Consider the following 23038-nt stretch of genomic DNA (forward strand, 5'->3'; position numbering starts at 1 on the left):
CCGAAATACCTCCCAAGACTCTGGTAGAGTATTAAGCAACCATAATCCCATAACTTCGTCATCAAACTTTATGCCCATTCCTGACAATTGATCTAGGAGCCCTTGAAACTCATTTAAGTGATCAGAAATAGAAGAATTCTCCCTGTACCTCAAATTCATCAAGCAATTTAACAAATACAATTTATTATTGCCCGACTTAGAAGCATACAAAGACTCAATCTTCTCCCACAAAGCTCTGGCATGTGTCTCATTAGCAATATGATTATAAACATTATCTTCAACATATTGCCGAATAAAACCACATACCTGTTGGTGCTCAAAGTCCCATTCTTCTTCAGACATAGAATCTGGCTTCTGTGTAGCAAAGACCGGAAGATGCAATTTCTTGACAAATAATAAATCTTTCATCTTGCCCTTCCACAAATGATAATTTGTACCATTCAAAGCAACCATCTTTGCATTTGCCTCCATCATTCAAGCAAGTAAATATAGCCCAACCAAGAGCTCTGATGCCACTCTGATGGGGAAAACAACAACAAACAATATACCAGAGAATGCAGCGGATATAATTTCCCCTAACTTGCAAGAATCTATGAGGAGCAATAATCAAAGAGCAGCAATAATAAATCACCAAAAGCACAAATAAAGGCACCAAGATTTTTAACGTGGAAAACCCCTCAAATCAAGGGTAAAAACCACGAGTCGTCCAGACCAAAGAAATAGCTTCACTATGATCAACAAGAGTACAAAAGAGTCTTAATCAATAGCACAAATTAGTGCCAACACCCAACCAAATAACAAAGCAACAAAGCTTTCAAATAGAGAAGAACAAGAGAGGAAAACCTCTACAAATCACTGCTGCAGTGCGAAATTAATATCTCCCAACTCAGACCTCGTATCAAAGATCCGACCGGTCAGAATGAAGAGCAATGAGTTCCGAACCTGCTGTAAAAATTTCAGCCCGATCCAACGGTGAACGAATCCGCAGCGCCGAATTTACTGCGACAGCTCTATGAAAAACGTGAACAGAATTTTCCCTCTACCTCTCCCTCTATGTGTTAGGGCTTTCAGTGTATTCTGACTCTATTGTTCTGCCTCTCTCTTTATTTTATAGCCTCCTCTCCACTAGGTTTAAGTGAGACATGGGCTTCTCAAATTTTGGGCCTTTTCTCCACATAGGAAGGGAGCCCAATACCCAACAGTCCAGCAACCAACCTTTGAGGGCACCAGGCCATCAAGGTTTTTGGACGAATTCTTGAGCTTAATCTCCTTGAACAAAGAAATAAGTACCATAGATGCAACCTAAATACAATAGAAAAAATTAATGGCAGGTAGGGAAGGCTGAAGTTTGCATAGCTGTATATTTCTGCACTCAAATACGTACCTGGCGTTGGACACCAGAGAAAGAGGTTAGAGAGCTCCATAGTGGATCAATCACATATTTTAAAGAACCCACTGGCAGCTTAGAAGCAAAATATCCCAAAGCAGTTGCTGTAACTACTCGGGTATGAGTAACACATGTGTCCACATCTCCATTTCTATCTTGTGGAATAGCTCCTTTAATAGAATCAAGACTAAATTCCAAACCCCGTTCATTTTCAATTTTTGCAGCTCTCATTTTAGCAGCTGCTCTAATTTGACTTTTTCGTGGAAAAGCAACTGGCCAGCATCTTTGAGGCATCTAATGCTGATCCAAATGGTGTAGATGCAAGTTCACTCCAAGAAGACCCGTAAGAACTTGCAACCACCCGTAAGAACTGCCATTAAGCAGGCAGACAACTAGTTGGATTAGAAAATAGAGATATCAATTCAATACATGTAAAATTTAAACAACCACGACCAAAGGTGGTATGGAATCACTTTTTAGGGCGTAGAGAAGGGAAGAGGTGAGCAGAAAATTCTACAGAAAAAATGGACCACTGTAAACATCTATAACACCACAACAATGATTGACTAGATACATAAAGTAGTGGGAAGATTTACATGAAACAAAGCAAACTTTCAACATAAAATACTTTGATGAAAAAAGAAGACAATAAACAATCAACGTCACAGTCAATCTGTTCAAACTTAAAATAAATATTCTTTAAATAAACAATTCTAAAAAATCACTTATTTATGCAGACAGAATGTGCTTATTAAAAAAACAGGAAATTTTATATTTTTAAAATAAGCAGATTAAAGGCATTCAAAAATTGAAATCTGTTTATTTTATTGAAAGACGCTTAAAAAAGTAAGCACAAACAAACCAGGCCATTATCAGAACTAGACACATAGATAGACACATAGAGATGGATCGTAGTCTAATCCAGGAAATATCATGTAAAGGTACATTTTTAGTAGCTTTATCAACTTAAATGACCAGCCAGCTAGCACATGTATTTACAAAGCCTCCTAGAGGTCTAAGAAACATGGTAAAGTAAATTATTATATGCTCCAGCTTGAAAGAGATTGTTGCAATAGTAGCTCAAAAGTATAACATGACTACGTTGGTAGGATAATAGAATAACATATATTTTATATACCAACTGGTTTCCATAAGAATTATCACTTCTCTAACCCCTTGTTCGGTATAGTAGAGGGAAAAAAGAGGTGGCAGGAGAAAAGAAAATATATAAATAAAATAATAGTGGGTGGAACCCACTGTATTATTTCTCACCATTCTTATTCATCTTTCTGTCTCTATCCTTACTTCCAATCAATTTACATAACTTTCAAAATCCTCTCTTTATTACTCATCTATTTCTACTCTACCAAACAACTAAACATTCAATCTCATTTCTTAACTATCCTCTATTCACAACTTATTTCTTTATTTCTATCTTCTCAATTCCTGCCCTCAAAACCAAACAGTGCCTAAGAGAGGAACACATGAATGATCATGATGTGCACGCATGTAATATTACTACTTATTTTAACATAGTACTGTACATGATTTCTGAAACTATATAAACTAATTTCGTTTAACAGTTAAAATATAGTCCTGAAAATATGTTTATCTCTCTATCACAAAAGCTGACAGAATGTGAAACCAGATGAAATACACCTTCTTTAGGCCTTGTACAAAACCAAATCTCATATACCTGAACAAGGAGACTCCAAACTCTCTCAGAACATTGCAAAATATCTTCATTTGTTTCCAATAGCAGATTCTGGAATACGATTCTAAGGGTATCTCCAAATATAGAAGAGGGCCAGAATGAAGCACCAGACAACTCAGACATGCTTCTTTTATATCCAGCTTCAAGTAGCCTCTCCTGAAGATAGAAAATTCATGGCAAGACATCAACAATTGTACCACCTATTGTGAGAAAGAAACCATTTGATAAATACATTTGATAAGATGAGATTCAATTTTTTCACTAAAAATCAAGAAAGAAAATACATACCAAAGTCCGTATTGCAGAATAGCGAACAGATGTGATACTATGCCTCATAAAGGGCCACAAACGTTGTGCCAATGTTGAAAGCACATAAGGATTTTCTTCTCCATCGCCATCACCAGAACCACCACCTCCATTTTCCATTTCCTTGTCTCCCAATCTCAAAACTTCATACATATTTGGCGCCATATCTTCTTGAGAATAGATTTCTGCCAGTAGATTCATTACACTGCAAACAGATGATTAACATATTAATACTAATATACCATTGTAAAACAATCATTTGACCTCAATACAACGTAAACCATAGTGCAAAACCTAGAATTAGAGGTAAGCTTCCGTTTGAAATTATAAAAACCATTTATTCTCTGCATAATCTCTGAACTAAAATAAATGATGAACTTATATTCATGCGAGTACTCTGATTCAGCTACTTCAAAGAATTAATTACAAAAAACATGGCATAAAAGCGTCACATTTACTTGCATATTTAAATCAATTTCCCTCTCTCTCTTCAATGTGGTTGGTATACTTTTGTCTTCCAATTCAATAAACAAGGTCCCACCCATGGGTGAGTCAGGTTTAAATACGCCAGCAGAAGCACCTTGATGTGCTAAAATCTCTCTCAGTGCCATCACGCTACCATGTCGTACCTCCCAAACTGCCAACAGCATTTGATAAATAAGCATTCAAAGAAAATACCATTGAGCATAAAGTACATATGTGAAATAAATTTGAAAATACTATTGCAGCATCAAGTTGATGTCTCATGAGTGCATAAAGTCCATATGTGAAAAGAGAGTTGTTGGTGTTGCAGCCCAAAAGAAAACACACCACGCATCCAAGTAGTTTCGAGTCTATAAGAGTGGAAGAAACACGATGATAAACATTAGATAAGAAAGAAACCAAAAACAATTTTCTTTTGCTATTCTTGAACACCACCTCAGTGGATTTCAGGTCGTAAATAAATAAATAAAATCTGAACATAAATTCTTAAATCGAAGTGTTTGAATTCCAAAGATCTTGTATTCATCAACCCTTAAGCCTCTGCGTCGATGCGTAGAAGCGTAGAAGGCACATTGTCTAACACATGAACCTGAAAATACGACGAAGGGTAGGGTAAAGGTTGTGCTGGGCCATTTGAACGCTGAGTTGCTTTCGGGAATCCTTGACTTAATAGACGTGAAGAGTGTATGAGGCATGGGTGGGTAAGGGTTTTGGGTCAGTGATAAAGGTACATTAGACTGCTTTTTATGACCGTTATACAAAATTATTAAAAAGAAAATATTACTTTCTATAATTATCGATCTGCCCTATATGACCGTTGAGGATAAAAAAGATTGTGACCGATATATAAAATTAATAGAAAGAAAAAATTTCCAAATGCTTATTTAACCATAAAATAATAAGGGCCAGTAAAAATTAATTATTTTGTAGTGAGATACCTCCAAAGAAAAGCATTCGTTTCAAAATTATAGGTGTCAATATGCCTCTTAGTAAAAATAACAATATTTACTTTAGAAAAACGATAAAAATTATTACACACTCCAAATTTCAATGTCTTAAAAAGAATTATTACATTATCAAAAAATGTCAAACACACAAAATGTCCATGCTATCATCTAATCCAAAATAATCATTAAAATGTCGAACAATAACGTGAACAAAATAAGGAAAGTAGAATAATTTTTAGAAAGTTACTTATTATTATTTTATCATTCATTTTTTTAATATAGTCATTTTTAGCATTAACTCATCTTAGCCATTAGATGAAAAAAAACGATATATATATATATATATATATATATATATATATCAAACATTTTCATATATTTTTTTAGCTCGAAGAGCAAGTTTAATTAGACATCATGTATTTCTGAGTTATTCTATTGTTTTTAATTGATGTGTGTATGATTTTTGTTTCTGATACAATATTTACAACTTTCTTATGAATAAAGTTGACTCTGCATAACGAGGAAATGAATTGTTCTAACCAATATCAAAAATTTCTTCATCATTCGTTGAGTTTACTTTTTTAAATAGTCATCATGTGTTTCTAAGTTATTTCTCAATTCTAATTTATGTGTGTGTTCGGTTTTCATTTGTGATGGAATATATACAAATTTTTTATAAACAAGTGAAACCCTAGAAAACACACACGAAATATAATTGATTCCATCTGATTTCAAGAACCAATTCTCATTGCATTTTGAAATTCTTCTAAACTTGTTTTTGCTTGAGAGACTCTACATAGAAGTGTCATATTCATTGATAAATATCACAAAATTTGGGATGAACTTTTTTCCCTACACCTCCAAACATTTCCTCTTCGCCTCCAATTTTTTTTTTAAAGATGCACTTTGCCCCTCACTAAATATATTTGTTCTCTCTCGTATCTAATGCATATTAAGTGATTTCATTCCCAAGTTTATTTTTTGTACATATGTTGACATCTGATATATTTTTTTTCTGTTACGAATGTCGGCATTCAATATATTTTTTTCGTTATGGATGTCCACACCCTTCATTTATACAAAACAACAGGCTTTACAATTGGATCTCTATATCCATATCTCTCACACCCTTCATTTATACAAAACAACATCATTCTCCTTTCCACCAATACTTTAACTAGCTTTTCTTCATGACTCTTTTTCTCTTTGTTACTTTAATCTTCATGGTCCATTCAAGCAAAGCCTGTTGGCCACCTTCACCAGGTTATCGTAAATTTCGAATTCAATGATTGTTTTCCCAAGTTCCAAATTCAGGTTTATGATTGTGATTTTCAATCCTTAGAAATTCAACAATCCTTCTTAATAAACCAATGAATCAAAGAGGGTACAGAGAAAATGCATTATGTTCGTTGCAATGAGTCAACAATTTCAAGTATTATTTTTTAAGAATTTTTAAATTATAAAAGTTAGATTATTATTGTGTAATACAATCATACATTATAAAATTAGTAAAATTAGTGTAATTCAATTTAAAACTAGTGCAATTTGGATAAACAAACACACAAAATGTTCTTGCTATCGTCTAAATCCAAAATAATCATTAAAATGTCGATCAATAAACAAAATTAAAAGATTTTATCAAATTATTAATAACAAAAATACGGGACCAATGCATCAGACAAACCTAATAAATATATGTCACTCCATGCCTTAACGTTTAACATGTTATCACTTGAATTTTGATTCTCCTTATAACTTGAGTAATACACTTTTCTTTTATTATTTTCTTGCTCAAATATATATATATTGAATCTGAAATATGAAACAGAAGAAAAACTCACAATGTTACTGAATAATATGTAAATGTTCACTTTTTCTTCATTATGCATGTGTATAAAGAAAAACGATGTTTGGTGTGGATAATTAAATGAGCTTTGTTATAAAAAAAAAATACCAATGAGCAACTTTTTAACTTAACACGTGTGAGATTCCTGTTACATGTCTTAACACAAAATTTAATTATTATAGTATATTTTTCTTATTTCTTTTATATATATATATATATATATATATATATATATATATAATATATATATATATATATATATATATATATATATATATTTCAAACATTTTCATATATCTTTTTAGTTTGAAGAGCAAGTTTAATTAGACATAATGTGTTTTTCAGTTATTCTATTGTTTTTAAATGATGTGTGTATGATTTTTGTTTCTCATCCAATATTTACAATTTTCTTATGAATAAATTTTACTCTGCATAACAAGAAATGAATTGTTCTAGCCAATGTAAAAAATTTCTTCATCTTTTCTTGAGTTTACTTTTTTAACTAGTCATCATATTTCTAAGTCATTCCACAATTCTAATTAATGTGTGTGTGGTTTTCATTTATGATGGAATACATACAACTTTTTTATAAACCAATTCTCATTGCATTGTGCAATGCTCCATTTTTAGCTACTTACCATAAACTTGTTCTTCTTCTAAAGCTTGTTGCTACTTGAGAGAACGCATAGAAGCATCATATTCATTTATAAATATTACGTTACAAAATTTGTCATGAACTTTTTATAGGGTTTTTCCCTACACTTCCAAACATTTTTTCTTCGCCTCCATTTTTTTTTTAAATTTGTACTTTCTCTTTCGGTAAATATATTTATTTTCTCTCTTATCTAAGACATACTAAGTGACCCCATCCCTAAGTTTATTTTTTTTACAGATATCGACATCCAATATTTTTCTTTATTTTTTCTATTACAGATGTTGACATCCGATATTGATTCAAAATTAGTATAGTTCAATTCAAAATTAGTGCAGTTCGATTCAAAACTAGTGCAGTTCAATTCAAAATTGGTACAATTCGAAAAATAATTAAATTTAGTACAATTCATATTATAATAGTAGTTTAATTCATATCACAGTATAGTTCAATACAATACAATTCAGTTCTTTAGAATATAAAACGTTCAAGTGAACTAATTTTCAATTCATTGTATATTTTAATACAATTCAATAAATTATGTAAAAACCTAGTCTTAGATAAGAAAAGGGAAAAATATATAATTTTATTATATTTTCATTTTAGTATCTTTTTAATGGAAAAGTATAATAAACTTTACTATGGGGTCTTTTTAATAACAAATGCGTGTAATATTTTATTCGTGTTTCCTTTTTCGTAGATTTTTAAAAATTTTCATTTTAGTTATTTTGATAGTCTCAACTTTTATTCTCTAATCGTTATGTTTTGTATTTAAATAATTGGGACGAGTTGGTAGTTAATAAATATATTTACAATATCTACAGTTTATGAAATTCAAACAAATATCTTTCACACGAATTTATCTTATTTGTGTGAAACACTCTCGTATTAATAACTGAAAAAATATTTTGTCCGTAATAAAATAAAAAGGTTGTTTAAAACGTTAATGCAAGGTTGTTAGTGTATTTAATTAATTATATTTTAGTTATACTTAACCGTTATTACCTGTAATTTGAAAATAAAATTAATTACAATATCTACAATATATGAGATTCAAACAAATATCTTTCGCATCTCTGAATCTAAAAAATGGAAATGCGGATAACATTTTACTATTCTATAATTATTTCCTTTAAAAAGGGCAGTTGAATATCTTGCGTAGACATTGAAATTTATTTTGTTTGCGTGGAATACACTCTAATTAATAATTGAAAAATATTTTGTCTGTAATTAAATAAAAAATTTGTTTAAAACATTAAGGCAAGATTGTTAATATATTTAATTTAATTTAATTATATTTTAGTTATAGTTAACAGTTGTTGTTTTAGAGTGGGTTCTGTTAAGAAGGGTAGGAAAGGGGGTTGGGAGGAAAAGTTACATTGAATTCAATTCACCTGACCTTCAACGAATGCCATCGCTCTCTGTCTCCACTCTGGATTTCGATGTTTCTTTCCTTTATTTGCTGATTGTTACTATTTATAATACTGATTATTAAAGGATAGAAAGAGAAAGAGAGAGAGGGGGAGGCAGAGTGGAAGCGAGGGATACTTTGCTTCTTGGCGGTGGAAACGACGGCGGCGATGGCGGAGGGGGAGGAGCTTCGGCCTGACTTGCTGAAAAACACGCCTTCTAACATTGCGAGATTGGAGGATGTGATCGAACACTCTAAAGCAAGGCACAAGTATCTGGCGCAGACGTGTAGCCCCTCTGATGGCGGTGATGTTAGGTGGTACTTTTGTAAGATCCCTCTCGCTCCCAACGGTATCTGTCTAATTCCATCGCTAGGGTTTTAGGATTTCAATTCAGTACTCACATTATATTTATAGTCATAGTAACTATCTCTCTACCCATCCGGATTCTGGAGACACACATTCTTGGTTGTTCTTGATTGTTCTTGATTGTTATTATTCATTGCCCGCTTCGCCGCATTCATAAACAATTATTTTTTTTTCTAACAGAGTTGGCAGCGTCAGTCCCACGAACAGAGATGGTAGGCAAGAGTGACTATTTTCGTTTTGGCATGAGAGATTCTCTAGCCATTGAAGCATCTTTCTTGCAGGTCATTTTATGAAATGTATACTTTAATATTTCGTTGTGTTTCTCTTTTATTTCAATCATCAACTGGGTGACCTTTAGATAGTGAGAATCTTTCTTGTTTATGGATTGGTAGAGAGAGGAAGAACTGCTTTCTAGTTGGTGGAGGGAGTATGCGGAATGCAGTGAAGGCCCAAGAGAACGGCAGAGTTCCAGTACAAAATCAGATACTGGATCTTTTTTGGGACGTACTGAACCGTCTCAACTCTATGAAATAGAAGAAGAGAGGGTTGGTGTCCCTGTAAAGGGAGGACTGTACGAGGTAGACTTGGTTTCCAGACATTGTTTCCCTGTTTATTGGAACGGAGAAAACAGACGTGTCCTAAGAGGTCATTGGTTTGCACGTAAAGGGGGCCTGGATTGGCTACCACTTCGCGAAGATGTTGCTGAACAACTAGAGATTGCTTATCGTAGTCAGGTCTGTATGATTATTCAAATTATTCATTTCATCGTGTGATCACCTTTTACAAATTACGAAAATGCTGTTCCGCCACACGATTACGAAAATGTGTTCAGCACAACTATTGCATTTCAATTACTAGGTAAACTAGGTAATTCTAACAATCTATTTCTTTGTTTCTTAATTGTTATTTATTTATATTTACATTTAATTTTACTGGATGAAAATTTATGAGATCAGAATCAGAAGGTATGTTGTAAGCCTAAAAGAGATGAAAGCAAAATAGGAAAAACAAGAAAGGACAGGCAAATAAAACATTTGAAATACTTTTTTTTTTTGCTGGGTTTCAATTAGAATAGGCAAATTTCAGTTTGTTTTCTTCTTTGCTTCAGAAAGTGAAAGATTTATTTCTTATTGATTTCTATAGGTTTGGCACCGAAGAACATTTCAACCATCAGGACTTTTTGCTGCTCGAGTTGATTTGCAAGGCTCCACTCAGGTATGCACAATTTATTTGGATTAAATATATATATGTAATCCTTATAAATAGGGCAATGTTTGTCTTTAGTCCCTAGAAAAACAATTTCATTTTGATCTCTCATTTATAGAACAGTCTGTGGTCACTATTTCTTTAAGCGGGGACTACAAAGAGACATGTTTTCTGTGAAGAACAAAAACCACACCTAACACATTTCTAAAAGCAAGAGACAAAAGAAGCAATTTTTCCTCGAGGGACTAAAGGTTAACATTTTAAATGTTTCTAGGGCATACAACATATTTAACCCATTTATTTAGTGTTGTGGATTGAATTTTATTACTAATATCTCATGCATTATTGTATATTGGTGTTGAATACGCAGGGCCTGCATGCCCTTTTCACAGGAGAAGACGATACCTGGGAGGCCTGGCTAAATATTGATGCTTCTGGCTTTTCTAGTTTTGTTAGTTTTACTGGAAATGCTATCAAGCTTAGGCGTGGTTACTCTCCATCAAATTCTCCAAAACCAACCCAGGTTTTCTTTCCCCTCCTTTATTGCTATAGTAACATGTAGATACAAACAGTATGCCATTAGAGTTTTCCTCATTCTTTACGTAGGAGAGCACAAGTGATATCCCAATTCTGCTATGTAATTTGATCTTCTACTATTTCTGTGATTCTAAAGGTGTGTTTGGGCTGACATACACATTCTCATGTCTACCATACCGCAATCAAATATTATTTAACACTTATTTTATATTAGATAGAAAATCAGCAAGTATATCACATTCAATGTAAGTGATTATTGAAATGGGAAAATGTTACTATGTTTCTTATGATTACATTATATATATATATATATATTTGTAACCTGTATCTCATTTTTTATGCATTTGATTTCATATTGTGGATGGTCATTAGCTGCTTTAGAACAAACTGTATGTGCATTCTTTTTGGAAGGACATAAATACCGATATTTCTATTGTTATTAAGTTGGAACTTTTAGCAGGATGAACTAAGACAGCAGAAGGAGGAGGCTATGGATGATTACTGCTCCCAGGTATGCAACATAAAATCAAGATTATTATCATTATTATACTGTTGTCTCTCACCAGTGTCATCACAGTTGTTACATTTCTGCTGACACCTGGGACGGGGGGACTTGTTTTATCGTTTTCAGAAAACTGAATTTATCAGATAGTATAGCTCCCCAGTCCTGCCTTGGTTTATTTGATGTAAACTACATGATAGTAATTGTTTGTAGGTCCCTGTTCGACACTTGGTATTTATGGTTCATGGTATTGGCCAAAGGTTGGAAAAATCCAATTTGGTTGATGATGTGGGCAATTTCCGGCATATTACAGCAAGTCTTGCAGAGCAGCACCTTACTGCTCATCAGCGTGGCACCCAAAGGGTCCTCTTTATCCCATGCCAGGTATTCAATATGTTATTCGGTGTGTGTTCCAAGCCTTTTTTGCTCCGTTATGTTTCTCCTCTGTTTTGAGGCTGTTTTTCCCTTCTCTATAAAACTTAGCCCTATATCACGCCTAGATTTTCCTTTTTTTTACACTGGACCTTATTTTTGCGGTTAGGGTTATAATTGAAGCTGAACATGTGCTAATCTGTAGTTATTATATTGAGATATGTACTGTGGATCTGAAGACCTTATTCCTGAATTGTCTCTTGTACTGCATAGTAAGAAACTTGCATTAAGCCTATAAATCTCCTTGAAATCTCTCTTAGTTTTTGATTGTCAATTTCACGTGCTTTCCTTTCTTACCAATTTTGAGAATTTGTGGTATTTTCACATTTTAGTTTCCTTGAGTAATATATTTGGTTAGATTAAAAATAATTACAGTAAAGTAGACAGCATTTTAAGGAATAATTAAACTATGTTAGGCAGAATTGGAATGTAGTCTGTACTTGGTTACAATATAAACTTCTCTTTTTATTTTTATTTTTTTAACTTTTGTACAACTTTTCTAAGTCGTTTAGCTACTTGTACAAGCTATGATGACGTAGGAAAGAGCAATCCTATTGAATCAACCAAAATTAAACACCAAAGAAATGCCAAAACATAAACCAGTCATACATGTTTTGTGCCACTGAGAATCCTTGAGATCATTCCATTCTAAGTTAATGCTTGAATGACTATGTAAATAGAACATATACAGAAACCTGATACCCTTATTTAGTACGTTTGCTCTAATGTTAGTCATGATTTTCAATTTATTTAATTCTAACTAATTGACCATTTCATGTTATCAAGTGGAGAAAAGGTTTGAAGCTGAGTGGTGAAACTGCTGTTGAAAAAATAACATTAGATGGAGTGCGGGGATTGCGTGTCACATTGAGTGCAACTGTTCATGATGTATTATACTACATGAGCCCAATTTACTGTCAAGACATAATTGACTCGGTATGTTTTCTTATATTTTTGAGTGTACGTACTGCTCTGAATCTTCATTTAATTATACCCAAAATGATAGCTCAAGCGAGGAGGATTGCAAGACACTTGTAAGGAATACTTTAGTTATATTATTATCCAATATGGGATCTTAGCCCTCTTTTTGTACATTTAAATAAACTAAGCAAAGCATTAATGATCTTGACAGCAATGATGCTCAATCACTATTGTTTTGAGTTGTTTGGCTAAGTAAATTCTTATTTTTGTATTTTCAATCCTTCTGGCATTTAAGAAATAATTATTTATATTGGTACTTTTCTTGGCTATGATAAAGCTGAGAAAATGATTACTTAACTCTGTTTTTTAAACTATGTATTTGGCTCTCAATGCTTGACTAGTTCAATGTAAATGATGAAACTGTCTTTCATTGAATCTATAAAAAAAAGGTAAAACAAACTGTGGCTTCCCTGACATGTGATGCCTGAGAACACTAGGATTGGAACCTCAATGGATCATCTTGACCTTTACTCTCTTTTCCTTTCATTTTCTGACATTTTCAGTTGTATTGTTGATGGAACACAGCCTTAGAAAATTCAAACAATAGTAGGTTGTTTCTTCATTCTTCCAATCTTGCTTTAGTTTCCTTTAGAATCCATAAATCCCAAATTCCACTTTCTAAGAGCTCAAGGAAGTTTTATATCTAGATACTCCCTTGCATGTACATGCTTGTTTCCAAACATATTTTGCAATTTCAAACCTATCTGCATAGATAAATGAAACCTTTGCATTTTAGGATTATATGTAATTTCACTGCAGACATCATTTTTAAAAACTAGATGCACAATCACATTTTTAATTTTTTTTTTCTCAGTGGTTGAATATAGGTTGCTTCTAAAAGTTGCATTTTATACCATTGTAATAGATAATTAAAAAAAATACATATTTTGACCTTGGAATTTACTCTTCTTTAGGTATCCAACCAATTGAATCGATTATATCTGAAGTTTCTCAAAAGGAATCCTGGATATGATGGAAAGGTACTTCAGTGAGTAGATTTCCTTCATTTTCCCCTCTGCATTTTCAATGTCTACAGTGGTTCACTTCATGCTGACTTGTGCAGGTTTCATTATATGGTCATTCTCTGGGAAGTGTTCTCTCGTATGATATCCTTTGCCATCAAGATAATCTATCATCCCCATTTCCAATGGAATGGATGTATAAGGAACATGATCAAAATGAAAACTCACTCCCTGATAAGGAATATAATCATGTGCAGAACTCACTAATCAATCAGGATGACACTTTTAGTATGGTGAGTCCCTCTGAAGAAAATAAGGGTACTCAGCATACTAGTCCAGATATGGAGGCAGAATATTGTGAGAAGTCCTCAGTTTTAGGCCCCGAGTTATCAAGTCTACATGAATTTTCTGCAGAACCTAGCTCTGTGGAACCAAGTAACAAGGGAGATGTTTCTGAGTTCCTTTCTGATTCCAGCTACACACATGTTGATAAAATGGGTGCATTGGATGAGCCTGAGAGCATGAATGTTGGGTTTCCAGTAGATAAGGAAGAATGTACAGTTACAAGAAATAAAGATGAAGTAATAAACAAACTCAGAGAAGAGGTTAGTTTCCAGTTGTACTTTTTCCATTTTTAGGAAAAAAATAAATTCTGTAGGTCATTTATAGAAGCTTTCACCTTTCACCTTTAAAGAGAGGGAGAAGGATTGATAGGATGTAAATATGAAAACAGGCTTACTGTTAACAACATCACTCCTTTTAAGATGAAGCAAGAATGTTGATGTGCAGTGTGACATGTTTTAAATGAAATTATCTTTAAGCTGTTAGGTTCATGTCCAGTAATGATCTATGTGTAACTTGCAATGACGATTAAGGCTATGATATTTGTGCTAAAATTTAAATATAATAATGAAGAATGAGGGAGACAAGACAAAGATTAACATTTCAGTGACATGATCATGTATGGCTTATACCATGTCAACCACCAATTTGCCCTATTTATAGATTAGGAGCTAATATTTTATAGTCCTCAAATTTTTGGGAACCATATATTGATTAAGTGTAGAAGTCTATATGTGATGAAGATTTATGTTTCATTCTCCAATTTTGCTGGTCTGTTGGTTCTGTAAATCCTTGTTCTTACCAATAACGCGTGACTCTGCCCCAATTTGATTTGTTCTGTAATAAAGCCTTGGGTCAACGTGAATGGAAGTTTGTTTGTTACACTTAAGTTTATAGGGAAAGTGTCTTGCAAACCTAGGTTGTTATGCTAATTACTAGAATGGCTCCTTGTCTATATCTAGCTCATAAGTTGTGACTATCAAGTTTATTTGTTTAGATTGATTCATTGAGAGCTGAACTGGAATCACGTCATAGCATTAATCATACCGAGGAAGAGTTACATTCTGGTAATTATTGTTTTTTATTTTTTTTGGTCGTGAGATGTTTTCTTTGTTCATCTTGTTTTCTAATTTACAACACAACAAATAAGGATGCTTACATGCTTTTTGCACTATGACAGTACAGAATTTATCTAAAAAGTCACCTCCCATACAAGATGCACCAAAGAGTTATACCCCATATATAAAGTACACAAAGCTTCAGTTCGAGGTACGGAAAGAGATACGAACTTTGATTCTGTCATCAATGGACAACACTTAAAGGTGTTCCTTGAGATTTGCATTTAACAGACTCAACATTGACAAAAGACAGGCCACAGTTAATAGCTACAGTAATTTTTTAGTAGTTGAGGTTAAGATCAAGTGATTCCAGCTTATTTTAGTTAGGCCTTTTTTGAAGCTGCAATCTTTAGTTTCTGTGGAAAGTAGCAAAATAATTTGAGGTTTTTTTGTTTCGTCTCCTAAAATACTTATATAACTATAATGATTTTAGATATATATTTTTTATTGCTTAAAAAAGTATTTTCCTGAGAACAAGAACAAAAAAGAGACCTATTTATCCTATTATTCATTTGTTTAACTGCATTTATGCCAGGTCGATACATTCTTTGCTGTTGGATCTCCTCTTGGTGTATTTCTTGCACTTCGTAATATCCGCATAGGCATTGGTAAGCAAGTCTTTTATATGGTATTTTACATTTTATTTCAGATCTTGATCAATCCTTTTGAAGAGGCTCCTTCTAAAATCCTCTTCGTTGTCTCTTTGAAGTGAATTCTATATCATGAAATTTGTACTTCAAATCAGTAGAATTTAAGATTGATTTGAAACTGGAAACAAATCACGGAAAGAGAGGCAACTAGTTGGAAGAGAAAAGTAGTTGTTGAAATAAGGTGGGGTTTTAGATTTTTAGAGAGCTTGCCAACGGAGTAGCGAATGGTTATAGAGGATGGTGTCACTTGGATACTTTGTTGTGGTTTTAGGCATATAGGGTGGAAAAGAACGTAAAAGAGATTCCATAATGTAAAGTTAATGTTGTCTTGATATGATATGAAGATCATAAAAGACAGATGAGGGGGAAGATAACCAGAGAGATTCTGTTATTCCTCTTTGCCAAGGGAAACCCCTTCTTCTACTACAACTGTGAAAACAGGTTATTAGCATCTCAAATAAATACTTCCCCATGTCCTATTCGATTGAAAATTATACTTAAAAGTCCCTCTCCTCAACTCCCAAATTTTCAAATAGACCTTTCTAATTACTCTTACCACCTCCTTTACTAACTGGGTTTCCCAGTTACCAGTCACCCCTTACATCTCGTTGGTTCATTTGCCTCCTTGAATAATAGACCTTTAATACCTCTTGGCCAGGTTCATAACATATGATGTTTTCCAATGCAATACAGAAACATATAAAATTGGCCCTTATTTATGCTAATGCTAGATCGTAATTATAACTGATTAATGAATCATACGGGTAAGGAAATATAGGGACTAGTCTTGAGAGGTTACCCAAGATATATTCAAATTAATTGTAAAATACAGTTGCTGCTATACTATTGAATTTTTTTGTCATGTATTCTAACACTGATCAACTTTCGCTGTGTGTTCTTTTGTACTAACAATCTCCCTTCAATTTTGTTTGGCTTTATTAAATTAATGTTAAAACTTTGTGTTTTTATCAGGAAAAAGTTATGATTACAAGTGCCAGTCATATAATAACATCCAGTTTTTAAGCATATGCATCTTGGTTGATAACTATGTATTCTTTCTTGTTTGTTTCAGGTAAAGGACAAGAATATTGGGAGCAGGAAAATATAAGAGAAGAGATGCCAGCTTGTCGGCAGTTGTTCAACATTTTTCATCCGTACGATCCAGTAGCATACAGGTTTGAAAAATTACAGTCCCAATGAAGTATCCATAGTGATTAAATGAGTACTGTAGTGAACCCTGTAATTTAATTTCTTACCATCATTTTATTTGTATAATATTCCACTGTTTGGGTGCCCTGATTCTTTTTGTTTATTAAATTCATACTAAGTCTCGTTTTTAATTGTTTCCTTATTTTAGTGGGTTTCAATCTGTTAGTGAACTTGGGATTTTCGAAGCTGCTATAGTACCTGATCTAATTAGTAATTATTAGAATAAATAGACGTTTCTGGTTAAGGTATTGCTTGCATAATATATTGTTATTGTTTGCTGGCTTTCTTTTCCTTTCCCTAACATTAGCTTGTGGAATGATAAACACTGCTTCAATCATTAATTTGCAAATTATTTTTATTTTTAAAATTCATCACAGGATTGAGCCACTTGTCTGTAAAGAATACATCAGCCAACGACCAATTTTGATTCCATATCACAGAGGAGGGAAAAGGTTGCACATTGGATTTCAGGTGGGTCAACAAAGATTATAGAATTATGTGACTGCTTTGGACCATAATATCCATCTCAAATAATGCTCTAAATCTTGATGTAGGAATTTACTGAAGACTTAGCTGTTCGAACTCACGCAGTAAAGAATTATATGAAATCTGCAAGGGTGAGCTACTCTTTTTTGCACAAAAGAATAACCAAGTGTAAGAGAAGACAAAAGGTTTAAAGGTTAAGTGAAAAGAATATATGTTTCAATTATAATTGCACGTTAATTTTTTATTATTCTCTCGTGCTACAATTAATCCAATTTTCTCCTTAATAAAACGTGTTTTAGAATATTCCATCATTACACTTTGGCTTTTGATGTTTCATTTGACTTGCTTATGGATGGTGGTTGTTGTAGTTGTCATTAATAAAGAATGAAAGGATTTTAACACGAGTACATAAAAAGTAGCAATAGTTTTCCCCCCTTTAGCTACAGTGAAGGAAATGAAGGGTGAGACTATCAGAAACGTCAGAGCTTAAGTAGTGGATGATCATTAATTGTTTATTTTTTATTGCTTTATAAGTTGTTTGCTTTGGAGTGGTGTTTAGGACTCCGATTTTTCATTATCAGGTTAGCAATTCTTGATAGAAATAGAAATGTACCAATAAACTAAGCTTAGTTAAAGTTTTGTTACAAGTCCTAATTATTATGTACAGAAAACACAGTAATATTTTTCTCTAACATCCATAATTGAAACAAAAGATACACGTAATTTATAATAAATCTTTCAGACTGAATATAAAAAACACGATCTCTGATATTTTATTTTCTAGTCTTGTGCATGGTAATGATTATCATTTCTGTTCTCTAAGCAGGATAGGGTAATCACTTTGTGTCAGTCGAGGAAATTGGATAACATAGGAGGTAACATAGTCATTTATGTTCTTTTTTGTTTAATATCTTTTTTATGAATTTCATATTCATGATATTTAGAATTCTATCCCTTTTAGGACCACTGGTTTAGTGGATGTTAAAAGGGAGATTATAATCTTTGTGGCTTTCCACTTGTAGGTGACTTAGAAGGATTTTTCTTTCGACAAGGATTTGAATGGTTTTATTATTTAGCTTATGTTTTTTTCATTGTCTAGCCTCGCTGCAATTGACTTAAGAAATGTCCCCTTCCAAACAATGAAATAAACATTAACAATGCTTCTTGCACTGGGTAAATAAGTAGTGGTTCTTGTAGGCAGTGAGTTTGGTTGACTGACTTTTTGGCAAGTATTATAGAAACACAATCAAAATCAAAGGTGTTGAAGTTTTTAGGCCTGTATTGTAATCTGTTAATAATCCTGGAGAATAGTACTGAACTCATTTTTTAAAACTTAAGGGGCCTGCTTGCCAAATTTTCATACTAAATCTTAAACTATGATTTTAGATGAGCTCAGACTAACATTTATTCGAATGCTTGTGGGATTAGATCTTACTGGTTTGCTTTATCTTCTATGTAATCTTTGTTCCTAATGTAGAAATATATTTTCATGCATGGTTTTGATTATGAAGTTTGTGTTTACAAAAACAATAGCAGTGCCAAAAGGGTTGTGTTTGATGCTAATTTTGCAACTATAACAGTCTTCTGTTTATCAAAGGAATTTACTTCTCTAATGGGTGTGTTGTGCCTTATGGGATTAAGTGTAGGGTTGTAATTGTTAATTGAAAAACCAATAGTTGAAATTATAACTTATATAATTTCTCATGTGTGTACACGTACTTAATCACAATTTCAACTTCCAATTTTTCCATCGTGGTTCTAACTGGTTTTACTCTCCAAAGTGCAGCCTGCCAATTTAGAGGAGAACCAACATGTCAAACTATTTTTCTTTATGCTGCAACATCAATGTGACAATGGCTTTCGTGTATTTTTGTTCAAATTATTGCCTTTTTGTATTGAAGGGGAGAGTTCGGAAGAGGAAGAAGAGACATCATATGGATCTTTCATGATAGAGAGGTTAACAGGAAGTAAGAGTGGTCGGATTGATCACATGCTTCAGGTAAGAAGTTGTTCTAATTAGCTACTGCACTCTTGTGTCTCTAGTATGGTGCAAAATGAGAACATACAACACAACTGATTTATAAACTCTTTGGTATAAATGAAGTCTCCATCATGTCCTTGGGTATATGTACTATCGAGCATTCCTTTTCCAGGATAATTCAAAATGGCCTACAGATAAGTCAATGTAATGACCAGACCTTATATTGAGTGTGAGGGTCCTCCAGTCCATTGGTTAAAAAAATGCTTTGCCTCTGTAGATGCAAACCCTAGAAGTCAGACTCACACCATGGTACCATGGGCCTAGTGAAATAAAAGTGTTGAAGTACTGTATATCTCATATTTCAATCATTCCCCTACCGTACACCTTTCTTGTTGTAAAGTGCTTTGCTTCTTTTCAAGGAGATCTTGGTATTTGCATGAAAAATATCAATCTCAAGTACCAAGACATTACAAATTGCAATTTTGGAATCAAAATAATTTAACAGGAACATGTTTGAAAGGGAATGGGATTACTTTAAGGTTCTTTCCAAATCATCACTGCCTTTGGTTTCTTTCATTTAGTTTTCTGTCCAATATGGTGTTTATCTGTTATTAATTTCACTTTTTCTTCATAAATCGTATGCAGGACAAGACCTTTGAGCATCCATATCTGCAAGCAATTGGAGCACATACGTAAGTGTGTTTGTAACTATCACGTTCTTGTAGAGTTGTATTATATTAGAACTGGAGTGAATAAGGCAATTGGGTTATATTCTGTCACCGGTTGAGCTGGTATTTTTCTTATAAAATTTAATACTTGTCTTATGAGCCTTTTCCTTTTGCACTCCAATGACATTTTTGGACACCTCATTCGTTCCAGAATGGTTTTCCATAATGTATATTTTACATTTCGGAATGTCCATCCCGAAATGAATAGGAATGGCCTAATATTTTATTGGATGCACAACCAAGCATCCTATCCTGTGCTACCTTGTGGCCACCGATTTTAGTCGTGGAAACAATCTCTTAGCTTATTAAAGTACGGTTGCATACGGTTGTTCTTTCTAGAGCTCTGGCCGTGGAGGTCCATCCTTCTACTATATTTAATTTTTAAATTTAAGAAAATATGTGTTTTAGAAACCACCCTCTCCCTCCTCGGGAAATGTTTGATTAGATCATGTAAAACTAGGATTAAATACTAATTAGTCCCTATTTGTGTTCAGTTTTTATTCAATTTGGTTCTATTAATTTTTGTTAATTTTGCTTAATTTGATCAATTTTGTTAACGTTGTTTAAATAGTAAAGAGGGTAGCCCAGTCCGTCTGATTTGACGACTCATTTTATCTTACATGTCTCGTTTATTTAATGTGATATGGATTTTAAATTTTAAATCAAATAGATGGAATTTGGGTTCATGACCATGGCAGAACCTCCTCCACCCACTTTCGACCACAATGATGAGTGGAACGGAACGTGAGCTCTGATGCCAGAGGAATTGCAGTGAAACAGTGAAATGAAACAGCCACTAGGCTAGGGCGGAGGAGAATGGAGGAAATGAAGGTGTAATGTGTGTCGGGTGTGACTAGTGTTGTGTTGTGCCTCATTCTTCAAGAGTGAATGGAGGTGAGAATCCGATGGGTTATGATGAGGATGGGTGGAGGGATTTTGGGGAAAAGAGATGGAAGAAATGAGGATTGTGAGGATGGGGGAGCATCAGGATGGCTTCAATGGTGGTCCCGGAAGAAGAAATTGTGTGTGGGAAGAGTTTGGGAAGAAGAGGTATGCTCCTGGTGTGTACCTCTGTTTCGCGCTTGGGTGGAGAGAAAAAAGTGAGTGTTGTGTCCCGTTGGGCAGCAGAGCACCATCTGACACCATTAGTTTCTCCATTTCTCACTCTGGTTCTAATGTTGAACGTGAGTGTATGATCAAGATGATGAATGGTGTTTGATGATGGTTTGGAAGGGATGGGAGGAAGAGGATGATGGTGAAGGTTGCGTGGGAATTTGGTTTTCTGCGTGGAGTGATGATAAAAACGGTGGAGGTTTTGATGAAAGATGGTGTGCTGGTTGGAGGAAGAAAAATAGTGGAACCTTATGTGAGGATATGGGGTTGAATAAAATGAAAGCTCCCCTCCACGTCATAAAACAGACCACATCAGAAGAAGAACGATGTGTTGTTAATTATTTGAATGACGTTAAAAAAAAGATTAAAGTTGACGAAAATTAAGATTTGATTAAAAAAATTAGGATTAAATTGAATAAATTAGATAAAATTAGGGCTAAATTAGTATTTAAGTTTATAAAACTAATAAAATGCAATTAAATAGAAATCACGACTTATGTCTCTTCTGATTAGCATAAGTTTTCTTTATCCAATTGCCTGGTTGATGGCGCAATTGTTGGGTCAGAGTCACATGTGAAACTGCAAATCAAATCAAATGCAATGTGGTGACTGAAATGATCCCGGTCCTATGATTTTGAGTCTGTTTCTCATCATATTTTGTCGAGCATTTGTTTAGTCTGGTTCCTGTTACGATCTGTTTTTGCTCAGATACTTGCATTTTTAATACTCTGTATTCTCTTTTGGTTTCAATCGATTTTCCTCCCTTGTTATGCCATAAGGCAATATTATTAGACAATTATGAATGTGTAGTGTACTTAAAGAAGCCTGTCCATTAATTAACACGCCAGAAAAAAGATGGAGGAGGATACATGGTTAGTGTAAGATCTGACGAGGGAATTTGCTTTTAGGAACTTCGTTATCTTAACTACATGAGGATTTATTGACAGATTTGCCATTTATGTCCGCTTACTTTACTACTGACGTGTTTAATCTTTCTTTCTGGTTGACAGAAATTATTGGCGGGACTATGATACCGCACTTTTCATATTGAAACACCTGTATCGAGATACACCAGAAGACCAAGATATAATAGAAGATCCCGATTTGTCAGTCGTATCTAGCATGGACAAATCAATACACGAGAGTACCTCTGTTGGCTGGTATGAACCAAGAGACACTATAGAGGAAGATCTTCCGTTAACTTTCTCGGACAAGGTTATGGTTCGAAGCTTCTCGAGCAAAGCTAAGAAGGTTCTGCAGAAGCACACTGCGTCTAATTACTAAATGCATCGCTGCCGGTGTAATCCCTCAAGGTTACCTGCTATGCGATTCAATTGTACATGTTCATAAGATATTAACATCCATCTCAACATGCGGTTACCGCCTATACTCAATGTAATCGAGATTGTATAATTTTGCGAAAGAATGTATAGTAGACAGATCTCCATATTAGGGTTACTTCATATAGCTCGCTTGTGTAGTGTTGAATTAGACAGACTCTTCCCAATATATATGGAATAAAAAATATTTGAGGAAATAAACGAAATTTCCTTCTGCACGACGATTGGTAACTTAGTATAAGAACTCTATATTCCCTGGTGGTAGAATAAACATTGTTTCAATTTTTTTTCAGTTAGGTAGAGAGATTGATTGAAAATGAAATGGAATGTAAGGGAGA

At 33.7% G+C, this 23038-nt stretch overlaps 2 protein-coding genes across 13 annotated transcripts; one reads left to right on the forward strand and one right to left on the reverse strand.

Moving 5' to 3' along the window:
- Positions 1–1102: 1102 nt before the first annotated feature.
- LOC114169347 (TATA-binding protein-associated factor BTAF1-like) lies at positions 1103–8918 on the reverse strand. 7 transcript variants are annotated; one of them, XM_028054474.1, is made up of 6 exons: positions 8834–8918; positions 3689–3714; positions 3390–3592; positions 3084–3301; positions 1385–1538; positions 1103–1302 (listed from the first exon to the last, which is right to left on the reverse strand). In XM_028054474.1, exons 3-6 carry the CDS (start codon positions 3570–3572, stop codon positions 1132–1134), a joined length of 726 nt encoding a protein of 241 aa, XP_027910275.1. In that variant the 5' UTR covers positions 3573–3592; positions 3689–3714; positions 8834–8918; the 3' UTR covers positions 1103–1131. The 7 variants fall into 7 exon arrangements, with proteins under 7 accessions (XP_027910275.1, XP_027910268.1, XP_027910270.1 ...); XM_028054467.1 differs by lacking the exons at positions 3689–3714; positions 8834–8918 and adding exons at positions 3870–4044; positions 4421–4574 and having other exon boundaries at positions 3390–3612; XM_028054469.1 differs by lacking the exons at positions 3689–3714; positions 8834–8918 and adding exons at positions 3870–4044; positions 4128–4570 and having other exon boundaries at positions 3390–3612.
- Positions 3689–22918, forward strand: LOC114169345 (phospholipase SGR2). Of its 6 annotated transcripts, XM_028054461.1 has the most exons (21): positions 3689–3713; positions 8833–9096; positions 9294–9394; positions 9506–9847; positions 10257–10328; positions 10690–10842; positions 11314–11367; positions 11572–11742; positions 12577–12726; positions 13686–13751; positions 13835–14338; positions 15073–15142; positions 15256–15344; positions 15729–15801; positions 16916–17018; positions 17430–17523; positions 17607–17669; positions 18365–18413; positions 19440–19537; positions 20165–20211; positions 22371–22897. In XM_028054461.1, the coding sequence occupies exons 2-21, from the start codon at positions 8916–8918 to the stop codon at positions 22642–22644; spliced, it is 2754 nt and encodes a 917-aa protein (XP_027910262.1). In that variant the 5' UTR covers positions 3689–3713; positions 8833–8915; the 3' UTR covers positions 22645–22897. The 6 variants fall into 6 exon arrangements, 5 of the variants coding, with proteins under 5 accessions (XP_027910262.1, XP_027910265.1, XP_027910263.1 ...); XM_028054462.1 differs by lacking the exon at positions 3689–3713 and having other exon boundaries at positions 8704–9096; positions 11317–11367; XM_028054463.1 differs by lacking the exon at positions 3689–3713 and having other exon boundaries at positions 8856–9072; positions 22371–22918.
- Positions 22919–23038: the final 120 nt, after the last annotated feature.

Source organism: Vigna unguiculata, chromosome 11 (assembly GCF_004118075.2).
Source record: "Vigna unguiculata cultivar IT97K-499-35 chromosome 11, ASM411807v1, whole genome shotgun sequence".
Classification (NCBI taxonomy): Eukaryota; Viridiplantae; Streptophyta; class Magnoliopsida; order Fabales; family Fabaceae; genus Vigna; species Vigna unguiculata.

Excerpts from the sequence above, each read along its gene's own strand:
- LOC114169347 (XM_028054467.1), bottom strand. The coding sequence starts at position 4,463 with ATGTGCCTTCTACGCTTCTACGCATCGACGCAGAGGCTTAAGG. Across the intron at positions 1,539-3,083 it reads TTTGGAGTCTCCTTGTTCAG|AAATGGAGATGTGGACACAT; the intron begins GTATATGAGATT and ends TCCACAAGATAG. Across the intron at positions 1,303-1,384 it reads TCTCTGGTGTCCAACGCCAG|GTTGCATCTATGGTACTTAT; the intron begins GTACGTATTTGA and ends TATTGTATTTAG.
- LOC114169345 (XM_028054461.1), top strand. The coding sequence starts at position 8,916 with ATGGCGGAGGGGGAGGAGCTTCGGCCTGACTTGCTGAAAAACACGCCT. Across the intron at positions 9,097-9,293 it reads GATCCCTCTCGCTCCCAACG|AGTTGGCAGCGTCAGTCCCA; the intron begins GTATCTGTCTAA and ends TTTTTCTAACAG. Across the intron at positions 10,843-11,313 it reads ATTCTCCAAAACCAACCCAG|CAGGATGAACTAAGACAGCA; the intron begins GTTTTCTTTCCC and ends TGGAACTTTTAG.